At 35.9% G+C, this 12,117-nt stretch overlaps 1 protein-coding gene across 1 annotated transcript in view; it reads left to right on the forward strand.

The window, feature by feature from the left end:
- The window catches only part of LOC149791888 (protein disulfide-isomerase A5-like), a 110,903-nt gene that overhangs the window by 78,089 nt on the left and 20,697 nt on the right, over positions 1-12,117 (forward strand). The window contains exon 19 of the mRNA XM_089970394.1: positions 6,444-6,639. Coding sequence (XP_089826520.1) covers positions 6,444-6,639 — 196 coding nt within the window. The remainder of the gene's footprint in view (positions 1-6,443; positions 6,640-12,117) is intronic.

The following is a 12,117-nucleotide window of genomic DNA, read 5'->3' on the forward strand; positions in this document are numbered from 1 at the left end:
TTGCCACTAGATCGGGATTCTCACAAAATTTCCCGCCGTATAGTCTGTTTCTAAATTCTTTAGTATTTTTTCCCCATAAACAAGACGTTATAAACACATTTAATCCTATTCATTGTTGTTTCTCTTCCACATAATAGCGCTTTTTTAAAATATAAAATATTGAATTTTACTAATTTTGTTTTTTACAAGATGGGTTTAGTTGGCTTAATATTGCTTGCCATTTATTGGTATTGTTACATTGAATTTTGTCAAACTAGCTATAAACCTGATCAAATTACTCGACTGAACTGCTGACAGAAACAATCCAAAGTAAAGTATTTCATTTCTATAGCCCAATGGATAAACATTACATCTTTTCAAAGCTGTGCGCAGAATTGGCCAACATATCGTGAGGCATGGAAACACAGTGGTGGTATCCCGTGTGTCCAAAATTAATATTATTTTAAACTGAATATTGTAGTAACAATTGCCTCTTTTTAAATGGTAAGCATTACAGTATCTTATTTTCGTCAATTAGTTGAATTCAATATGTGTTTTACTTCAGTATTGGAGACGGAAACCTTAGGTGTGCAGAAATGCCAGACAGCATTGTATATATTAAAAAACGACATGAGCTCTAGGATCAATAGATGTTTGGGGCCTGGTTTAATGAATTACAAGAAGCCAAGTTGATTTTACAGAAAATTCAGTCCTTGTTTATACAACAGTATATAATTTTAAAGGTCTTTTGTCAAAATTTAAATCAACCCTTTTTTAATTTATTTTTTAAATGATGGATTTTTTTACCAGATCATCTCAAGGAGATTAGGTTGTTTGAAAATCTTGTTTGGGATTTTATTGGCACAGATAAATTCATGGTTAAATTTTTTTCGTTACAAGACAAGATTTTAATTATTTGCCTTCCTTTTTTTCATACAGTAATAGGAAATTTTACTTTCTATGAAATGCATTTATATATTGCTTCGGAATTCTTTAGAATTTAATGTTTGAAAGGAAACAAAACATAATTTATGTTCATTATCTTGTTCTCACTTAGCAACATAATGCAGCAAAGTAAAGTTAGAATTTGTATTCAGTACATTGAAATGACTTTACATGCTAATTTATAGGAATATAATCAAACTTGTTTCATGCGATACATTTTGTGGTTTTGTATATGATCATCTTTCCTGACTTCAGTGCTTTTGGAGAGTCTTGAAAGAGAAACATCTTTAGATTTAGAAAATGGATGTTTTTTAATCTAAAATGATCTTTAGTTCCATTCAGTAATGGTCATATGTGAACCTTGATAAAAGTCATTTCAACCTGGAAGAACCCTGGAAATGACCTAGAAATGTATCTTTAGAAAAGCGTGGGAACCATGTAATTAATACTGCTGATAAGATCTCCAAATCTTAAGTGCACTACCATATGAAGCATATCATTATGGAATTGTACAAGCCAATGATATCTTTTTCTCAGAGGGCATCAAAATGTGTGCAGTATGTATAAAAAAAATGACCAGTATATGATGAGATTTTTACTCAACTGATCTGCATTAGCTGTTGTCAGTCTGAAACAGTAAGTGAAAAATATTACTGGAGTCAGCACCCATGCAAACCAGCGGTAGTGCTCCAACTTATGACATCATTGTACCAAGGTGGGATTGGATTTAGCAAAGACATTTGAAGCAGTTCTGTGAATGTGATGTTGATTTATAATATCCTTGAATGATGAATGAATCTCTTCAACAATGGATTTAACAGAATGGTACACACTAAGTTCAACAGTTTAAAAACAGAAATATCATTTCTAATCAGAACTTCATTGAGTTATCAAACAAGAATCAAAATAAGGAACTTACAAACAAATATGACTGATATATGGATCTGTCACCATGGATGATCACTGTACAGAATTTATGCACAAATGTTGACAACATATGATTCTATCACCAAGAGTGATAAAAGTATAGAATTTGTACAAAAATATGAATAATGTACATTTCATCCACAAGTGCGATATTGTTTTCAATCGTATAGCAATATTGAAATATTGATTGCACTCATGTAGATAATTAATTGATATTGATTCAACAATGGACTGTATGTATCTCATGATGTCCCGTTGATAATCACAATGTATTTCTGGTTCCAAAATATCTTTGATCAACTAGCAACTACAAGTGGCCATTCCAGTCTGCCAAAGGATCTCTCAAAAGCCTTCCTATGACCTACAGTTACTATCAGGTCAGTGCCCCCTTTTAGAGAAAAGGAAGTAGACAAATATTTTCCTTAGTTTGAAAAAAATTGCTGAAAATTTTAAATGTCCACGGCAGCATTGGACTCAGTTATTACAATGTGTACTTACTGGTAAAGCTAGTGATATTTACAATTCATTGTCACTAGAGCAGAGTGCTGACTATGATGTGGTTAAGGATTATGTCTTAAATGGTTATGAGTTAGTCTCTGAGGTTTATCAACAAGGTTTCAGGAATTCTAGAAAATCAACTCATCAGACCTATGTCGAATTTGCATAGGAAAAAGCACAACACTTTGAAAGGTGGTGCTCTTCTAGAAAGGTTAATAAAGATTACAAAAGTCTCAGACAACTCATATTAGTTAAAGAGTTCAAGAACTGTGTCAGATGGAGGTCAAGAGTTCATCCTTCTTGGAAAACCAAAAGTTTGTAACAATAAACATGTTATTTGTCATGTACTCCAGATATGGCCTTGAGACCACTTTATGAATCTTACCCTGAGAGAGAATAAAAAAAAAATTGTTTAATAAAACCTGCACTTGTTCTGAATCAAGGTCAGGAACTAAGTCAGCATTAGTTACAAAGATTCGATTATTAGTTGTTTACTTTGAAAAATTAAAAAATCAGCCAGAACAGAACTCTATTCCAGTAAATAAAGTTACATTACAGCAGCATGTAATGGAATAAAAATTTTTTTAAAACAAACAAACAAATTAAATCAAATGTAAATTAAATAAAATATACATAACATTCTGATGTTTAGAAATAAAAACACCTATTATTTACATTATATTATGTGAAAAAAAATTTCAGTAGAAAGGAAAAATATACAGTTCCTCCCAAAAATCTTAAAAAAAATATCACCCCCCCAAATAAACATAAAAGCAAGGTCATGAATGCTTTTCACATGCATTGATTGGAATCCATTCAGAAGAATTTATAAATGTTCATGCATGCATGGGCACATATCCTCAGATATGTCATTGAGCTGTTGAGCACTGGGTCTTATGTTTTTTCTTCTGAGAATTATTGAACCAGAAATAATGCAGGAACCACAGTTAACAATGTTGCCCAGATTTGAGTTGGCGGGTGTGCACAGTGAAATTGTACATATGCAACTCGCATATTGAAAAATTTAAAGAATATAATAGATGTGTATAAGACATTCAAAAGGCTGCAAATGCCCCCTTGTTTATCACTAAAGATTCGTTCAATAAAGAATCTCACTGCCACATTTTCTACTCTCTCTCTCTCTCATCGTGGATGCTCTTAGTACTATAGTGGTTGAAATGTGTATGTGCATGAAGGACAACACGATCCCCTCATAACAGCTACTGCAGATTAGACATTATGACCTAAAATTGATGTCCATGACAAGTCTCATGCGACGTTTACCCTTGCCCATTAAGGTCTGTATAACCATACCATATATTATTTGCAGCTGAATGGAGAACTTATGAAAAATGCCAAAAGTAATCTTTTTAAATGAATTGTACACAAAACAAGTACACCCCCTATATGAATTAGGGATCCACACTTTCACTTTTTTTGGGGGTGGGGGAATGCAGTTGCTCAGTTGGATAGCATTGGATTTGTAATCTGAGACTTGCTAGTGTGATAACTTCCCAAGCCAGAGGCAGGCTGTCTAAGTGTATCATTGACGATTGTAAAAGGCACATGGCTTCCACTTCCTTGGCATTATATTACAATCCATGTCTGCCTCGGATGCAGGAAGTTGTGGGGTTTGATCCCCGGCCGAGTAATATCAAAGACTTACAAAAACGGTACTAACAGCTGCCTCGCTTGGCACTCAGCATTAATAGGTTAGTGCTAGGACTGGTCAGCCTGGTCTCAGGATAATGTGACTGGGTGAGACATCATGCTACATGTCTGCGGCATGATGCCCTAGTGCTAGACATCATTCTGAACTGCCACATTGCAGACATCATAGCATTATGACTGAAAAATTGTTAACGCTACATTAAAAATCAAAGTCACACACCATCCATATTTATAAAGTGCTGTTAACAAGCTACCCCCACCCAACCATGCCATTTTTGACAACATAAATGTCTAATCAGTTAGTTGAAATTGCAGTATTTTAAAGAAATAATACTTAAGATTAAATTTAACTCCTAATTCAAATCTTTGGATAGATATCATTTTAACTTTATCATTGGAAAAAACTAACAAATGGAAAGACATAAGTAAAGAAATGGGTTGTAAACATTGCATGAATCACAGAAGACCAGATAAATAGAAACTTTATTGAAACAAAGCAGAAGAAAATAATTAAAAACAGGAAAAAAAAATATCGGCCTATAGGAGTGCTCAAACAGATACACAAGTATTGAAATTTTTCTTTTACAACACCAACCTCTCTATTCCCTTAACATTTACAATTAACTATATATCTACACACACACACACACACACACACATACATATATATATATATATATATATATATATATATATATATATATATATATATATATATAGAACTAAATGACTGGATGATATTCCTTAGGATAAAAGATGTGTATCTGCCAACAATCATAAATTTGTCTTTAAAGCTGTCTCTTCTATTCACATTTCAAGAGAGGCAGCTAAGCAAGACCCTGTCCATGCTATGAGACTTTATTTAAAATTGCCATGGTTCTGAAAAATCTTTTCTTCCCATTAAGGCAGGAAAAAGAGGAAAAAATTCCCCAAGCCCTGGCTTAATGGCTGAAGTGGGTAATACACTCGATGTATTCCAAATTATCTCGTCAGCTTGATGTCATATATGAGGGTATGTGCCCATGCATGTGTGAGTGTTTATAAATTCTTTTGAATAGATTCCCAATCAGTGGACAAAAAAAGCATTTTTGAACAATTGTGACAATTTCTTCTCATGAAATTAGAACAATCTAAGAGAGACTTGCATTTAATTGCAACAATTCAATCCAGCAGAAACCTTTGACTGGTATTCCTAGTCAAACTTCTGAAGTTACTAATCTCTGAGATCAAGCATCACAAAGACATGAATTTTATTGTGTGTGTCCAGTGGCTGCATTCCAGATTGCCCATATGTCCATTTGAGGCCAGTACAGTCTCATGGGTATAGGTGTAGTGGTTTTGCTGGATTTGCCCATTTATTGGTTTTATTTTGGGCTCTATTGGGGAAAGTCAAACACTACCTGAGTGTTGTGGTCACAAGACCATTGCTTGAGCTGCCATCATATTAGGAGAGCAGTTAATCCATCTTTTAGAGATGCCATGTTTTGATCCAAGATATAGGAGAACCCTTGACTTGCATGCACAGCCAACAATCTCAAGTTTTATTTTTGAGATCAAGTATTACAAAGACATGAATTGAGTCTTGTGGGTCCAGTCATTGTGGCCCATTTGGCCTCCAAACCCTTTTGAGGTAAACACAACCTCCTCATGGGTATGGGTTTAGTGCTTTTGCTGAATTCACCAATGTTTGTTTTACTCCCTAAGGGAAAGTCACCTTTTATTCCTATCAGAATGTAGTGTAACAGGTCACATGTCCATCAGTTTGTGCTGCTGTTATATTAGAAGAGTTTATCCATCTTACAGAATGAAGACATTCTTCCCTCAAAGGAAGGCTGATACTAAAGTTTGGAAACTCATGCATTTGCTTCTCTTTCTCCTCAAGTGCAAGCATTCTTGTTGATGTATCACTCAGCTTAAGCTAGTTCTTTCTTGTGGGGATAACAGGGATGTTTTTGTAGAAGTTTGTTCCCATCAGCTGCTTGGTATATAGACATCAGAGATCTTTTTTCTTTTGTTTTTATAAAATTGCTGGATTCAAGAGGTTGTGAAGCTTGTATTCCTAGTTTTAATGTGATTGGGTATGTATTCTTCTTGGAGAAACGTAATTTACTAAAATACTTGTTGCCTTTTTGTCTTTTTTGTTTGCCATGGTATCATTCTTTATCCATGCCCTTCTTTATGTGTCTGTACTTCTGTCCATTTGTCTCTTTCTGTCTCATTGCTAGGCAGTCTTTTTGTATGTATGTTCGTCTTGCTTGTCTTAAGTCCTCACTCTCACACTCTTGAACTAAATTGGACCTGTTTTACAGTAAAGCATTGACCATTATTTTGCTATTGATCAGGTTAATTAATTGTTTGAGAGAATAAATTCTGTTTTTGATGCAATTTTCTTATGTTTTTTTTTTCATTTTCATTTTTCACAGGAGCAGGATTTTGTTAATTTTATGAAGGACCCCTTAAATCCAGTGTCAACACCAACTCCAACACCCGCATCCCCTTCCCCCCAGGAGCAATGGGCAGATATTAAAGGGCAAGAAAATCTTCATCACCTAACCAGTGACACATTTGATGCCTTTATCAAGGAACATAACTCGGTTCTTGTTATGTTCTATGCTCCATGTAAGTTTCAGTTACACCATAAAATAAGTTTTCTTTTTTCATGTGAGGATCTGAAACAGATATATTTGTTGCTAAAATATTGATTTTTGAAGACTTCATTAAGAAGCATATCTTGGTTTTAGTTGTCTTCTGTGTATCATATAAAGTTCAGTGTAGTCATTTATTAATAAAAGTTTGTTTTCTAGATTTCTTGCTTTGGAAAAATCAGAATATTTGATGTCTGCTGTTAAAGATGAGTCATAATTTGATAACTGGCCAAATTTTTAATGTGTTTGAAATTTCCCTTCATAAAATATTGGATTTATCACAAGATTTCTTGATTCAAATAAAGGGGATTTCTTTGCTTTTGTTCAGCTGAGATGTTTGATTTTGTAAGGAAATTGGGCTTTTAATGTAGCTTTAACTTAGGTAATTATTTTTTTTCCACTAGGAACCAAAGTGGTTTAGTGGCTAGTATGCCAGACCCACAACTAAAATGATGCAGGTTCACATTGTACCCTCAGAATAGCACCATTTTGGTTACTTTGGTGTGTCTTTAGGCAGGGGCACTTTTTTCATTTATCATGAAATAACTTACGTTTGTTTGCAATGGCACACTATGAAATACCAAACAATCCACATGGGCTTTAGGAAAATAAGGATGTCTTAAGTATAGCAATTTCATTGTTATTTTTGTTGACAGAAATCATGGGTGCATCATTCTTCATGTTTATGTTGTAGATACAACCGCAGTGTCACTAAGCTCTTCCTACATGATTGAAAACTTCAAGCTGTGGAACATAATTTAAGTGGTTCCTGGGCCACCCACCCACCCAAGTACCTTCTGGTATTAGTTAGAATCAGGATGCTATCAGACCGGCTAAGTTACACAAATGCATACAAAGATCTTGATTTTAAATACCAAATACACTGACATGATTGTGATTTGCAAAACATGATTTCCTAAGTATGCATTCATGATTTGTGTGGGGTGGGGCATTATGTACGCTACTAAAATATAGTCACAATTGAAATAATATCCTCGTTTGGGAAAATGTTTGGAATTGTTTAATGCTTTCCATAATAACACTCAAAAAAATCTTAGACCCCAACCACTACCACTGTTAATTAAGTTAGCAGGTATGGGCAATGGACAGTTGCCATTGGTTTGAATGGATGGTATAAGGAATAAATTGGCACAATATATTAATGCATCAGTGCATTATGAATATTCCCTTCTTGATATTGTAAATACCTTGACTATCAATACTTACTATAATGGTTGTACTGTGTTTACAAATACAGTCAAACCTATTAACAGTGGCAACTCTTTGAAAAAATCTAAATTGTCTGTTATACACTGATGACACTTGAAACTTTCAGACTTGGTTTTTAAACAATAAAATGCACTGAATATGATTATTATTATTATTGTTGTTTTATTAGTAGAGTTGTGTATTTGCACTACTTGGTCAACATGTATAATTAGGCTTTATAGAAACAGCTGCTTATTTTTCAAGCAATTTGGATTACCTAGTTGCTCAACTCTCCGAGATTAAAACAAAACAGTCAGCATACGTGATAGGCCTGTGATTAATAGGAAATAAAAAGAAGTCTTATGTGGCTATTGTTAGTAACACATGAACCAAAACTTTATTTGCCTCTGCACATGGATTTAAAAATGCACTAACCGACTCCTGGGACAAGTTCAAATTCAGTTTGGACAAGCTCAAGTTTCTAAGATACATGCCCAAGGTTAAGTCCAAAACTTAAGAGTGGGGGACAAAAGTGTCATGTTCCATTCATAATGCCTTATGTTTGGGAGATTTTTGAGCTTGCAGATTCTAAACAGTTGTCTTTGTCAGTGATTTGCTTTGTTATATTTGACCAAATTTTCGGGTGAGCAGGTGTAAACTTTTACACTAATATAACTTGTCTGATTTCTTTAACAGGTGGGTTTGGAAATAAAATGCACTAATCTCTAACAATCAACCGCTAGATAGATTTCATTAAAAGCATTATCAAATGTACTTAATGTGGTACCCACAGGTCGTGTTTATTTATGATCTGTTGTTTGCATGATAATTTTGGAGACCATTACATACTTATTGCTGGGCAAACAGTTAAATGGACAAAAATAGGTGTTCCCAGATGTTGACTTGTCAAATAGTTTAATGCATGTTTCCATTTTCAAGGTAACTAGGTGACAATTTTTAAGTAAATGAATAAAAAAAAGTATTGACTTGTTAGCATAAATGAATAATTACAAACAGTCTAGCGTTTATTATTTATTGTTGATGTTCATGAGATAAGACTTCCCTCTTATCTAGGCAAAAAGGAAAGTTTCTAGCTCAAATGAACCTGTTTTTTAAAAAAAAAGGGTAGTATAATGCTACAAGACATGCAAGAAAGATCCAGTCAGCTTGGGTTAATGAGTATCATTATTATATTAATGTTATTGCTTGTTCCAGTGATCTAGTAGTTAGAGCATTGGCCTTGTATACAAGAGGTCCTGGATTTGAATCCACCTGATCCATCTCAAGATTTTGTTACCTATGGGAGAAATAGGGTGGTGGTAACATGACATCACAGAGTGGAAGTCTTCCAAGTTGAATTCAATGGCCAGGGCAGAGGGGTTCTAAGATGAACTCAATTGCTATGTTTTCAAGACCAGGGCAAGTCCTACAGTAGCATGGATATCTGCTGTTCTCTACAGCTTGTAGTGGGATGGGCTGCTCAGGTTGCAACTGCCCATGATACACCAGAAATGACAATAGATAAGAGTTTTTATACCAGATCAGTCACAGGACAGGGGTGATGAGTATGCAACCACCATTAAAGTAAGTGCAAAGAGATAACATTACCATTATAATGTGGAATGTCATGACATTAAGACCAGAAGGGAAACTTGAGGAGCTAACCCATGAGATGGGAAGATACCAGTGGCACATCCTTGGACTCTGTTAGATGTGCTGGAAGAACTTCGGAGAGAGATCAACAGATGAAAGACACAGGATTTTCTTCAATGGACTTGAGAATAAGCATGAGAACATAGTTGGATTTATGGTACATGAGGATATCGTGTACATTCATGGGTTGTCAACCATTGTCTCTCAGGATGATTACCATCCACTTTAGTGTATCTCCTTTCAACATCACCATCCTAGAGGATTGTGCCCCAACATCGAATTATGATGAATGACGAAGAAGTGGATGTTGTTGTTATTGGGTTTAACACCATTTTTCAGCACAAGATAGGCTATACATGGCAGCCAGTATTAATGATGGAGGAAGAACCCAGGAAAACCCCGGAAAAAACCACCAACCCACGAGAAGCTACTGGCAAGATTTCTCACATATCCACATTGGCTGAGCCAGAGACTCAAACACACGCAGACAGAGGTGAGATGGCAGTGATCTGTAAAGGTGAGCGCTTTAGACCACTCGGCCACTTGGGGCCCCGAAGTGGAGGCATTCTATGACCAGTTACAAACTCTCATTGACCAGACACCCAAGAAGGATATTGTAGTTGAGTAAGTCAAAGTCGAAGATGCACAGGCAGACTGGTAATAAGTCTGTGGTCCATACTGTAATGAACATACCAAGGAGAGAGGACTGAAGCTCCTGGACTTTGCCACCTACAATAACCAAATGCTAATGAACACCTTTTGCCACCACAAACCATCCAGATGGAAAACACCACAACCAGATTGACTGTATCTTGGTGAGGAAGCACTTCCGCTCTTGTATCAACATTACCAGAACACAGCTTCCCAGGAGCTGACAAAGGAAGCAACCATGACTTGCTAATGACAGGTTAGGATCAAGTTTGAACTTGAAAAGCTTAAAGATCCATGCATGACACAAGCATCTGAGGCATCACTAAGTGGCAAATTTGCACCATTCATGATTCTGGGTGCTGAAGAAATAAACCTAGACTCTCTTATCTTGAACATGGCAGTAATAGGCACAGCTAGCGAGATCCTAGGCAAACATAAGATAAAGAAGCCCTGGATCACAGCAGATATCCTTGACCTCTGTGATATGAGAAGAAAACTGAGGAGGAAGTGCAGAGACCTTAAAGGAACAGAGAAATACAGGGAGATTAACAGCACCATTTAAGATAAGGTTAAAGAGAGCAAAGGAAAGCTGGTTACAGGACCAATGTATGGGAACAGAGAAAAGCCTGAACCAGAATAACAGTAAAAAAGCATACCATTTGGTGAAAGACCTGGCAACAGAGAAATGGGTGAGATCTACCATGATTCAGGACAAGGTTGGCTAGAGTCTCACAGAAGATCAAGATATTCTTAACAGATAGACAGAATACTGTTTTGAGCTTTCAGCATGGAGACTTCTGGACCTGCACTTTGCTGATAATGGGGAGATGAACAAGAACTGAAAATTTTAGTGAACCATTTCAACTGAGGGCCACTAAGGATTGGGATAGAGTACTGACCAAGCTTAAGCCAAACAACCGAGTGGCATCCAGAAGGAAATAAGAATGAATGGTCCGAAGCTAGGCACAGTAACAAGCTTCAAGTACCTAGGAACTATTGCCTCTGATGAAGGTTCCAAAACCTAAGGCTCTTTCCACTTTTGCACAAACAACAGCTGAAGCCTATTTGGAAGGACAACATCACAATTGGGTCCAAGATCAAGCTTATGTGCTCCTTCGTCATATCCACATTCCTGTATGCAAGTGTGACACTGACAGCGGAACTATTGAGAAGAATTCATACCTTGGAGATGAAATGTTATTGAAAGATCCTGAACATCTTATACAAAGATCACGTTTCTAATGAGGAGGTGCACATTAGAATCCAGGGTGCAATTGGATCATGTGAAGATCTGCTTACCATGGTAAAAAAATACAAACTAAGATGGTATGGTCATGTCTCACATTCATCTTGTCTGTCAATGATAATCCTACAGTGCACAGTGAGAGGAAAGACAAAATGAAGCAGACAGAAAAAGAGATGGGAAGATATCGTCATAGAGTGGGCAGGTATTATCATTGCAAAGTTCCAAAGGCAGTGGAGAACAGGGCAAAATGGAGAGAGATAGTCCCAAAGTCATCATTTGCACCCTACAACCAGCCAGGTTACGAGAGAAATGATGAAAATAAAATGATGATTGCTTATTTAATTTCAGGTTCAAGATCTTTTACTTAAACATCTCTCTCCAAATCCTTTTCTATCATTTCTACCTATCCATTTTTCTGTCTGTGTACATGTACGTCTGTTTATGCTCTTCTAACTATGTTTTGGGCAGGCTCAGATCTCCCAAGAGCCCTGAGCAAGCTGACTTTTATAAAGCTTGTAAATCTCAGTCTAAGCAGACAAGTTTTGAAAATACTTAATGACCCCTGGCCTAATGAAAAGGGATACGGCTCATGTTTCCACAAAGGTGAACTTTTGTTCCTTTTTTCAGTGATAGCCTGTCAGATAGATGAAGATATTGAATTATCACACTGGCAAAAAAGGCAACACCTGTTTC

This window comes from Sinohyriopsis cumingii, chromosome 9 (assembly GCF_028554795.1).
Source record: "Sinohyriopsis cumingii isolate HCF-2022 chromosome 9, ASM2855479v2, whole genome shotgun sequence".
NCBI classification, from domain to species: domain Eukaryota; kingdom Metazoa; phylum Mollusca; class Bivalvia; order Unionida; family Unionidae; genus Sinohyriopsis; species Sinohyriopsis cumingii.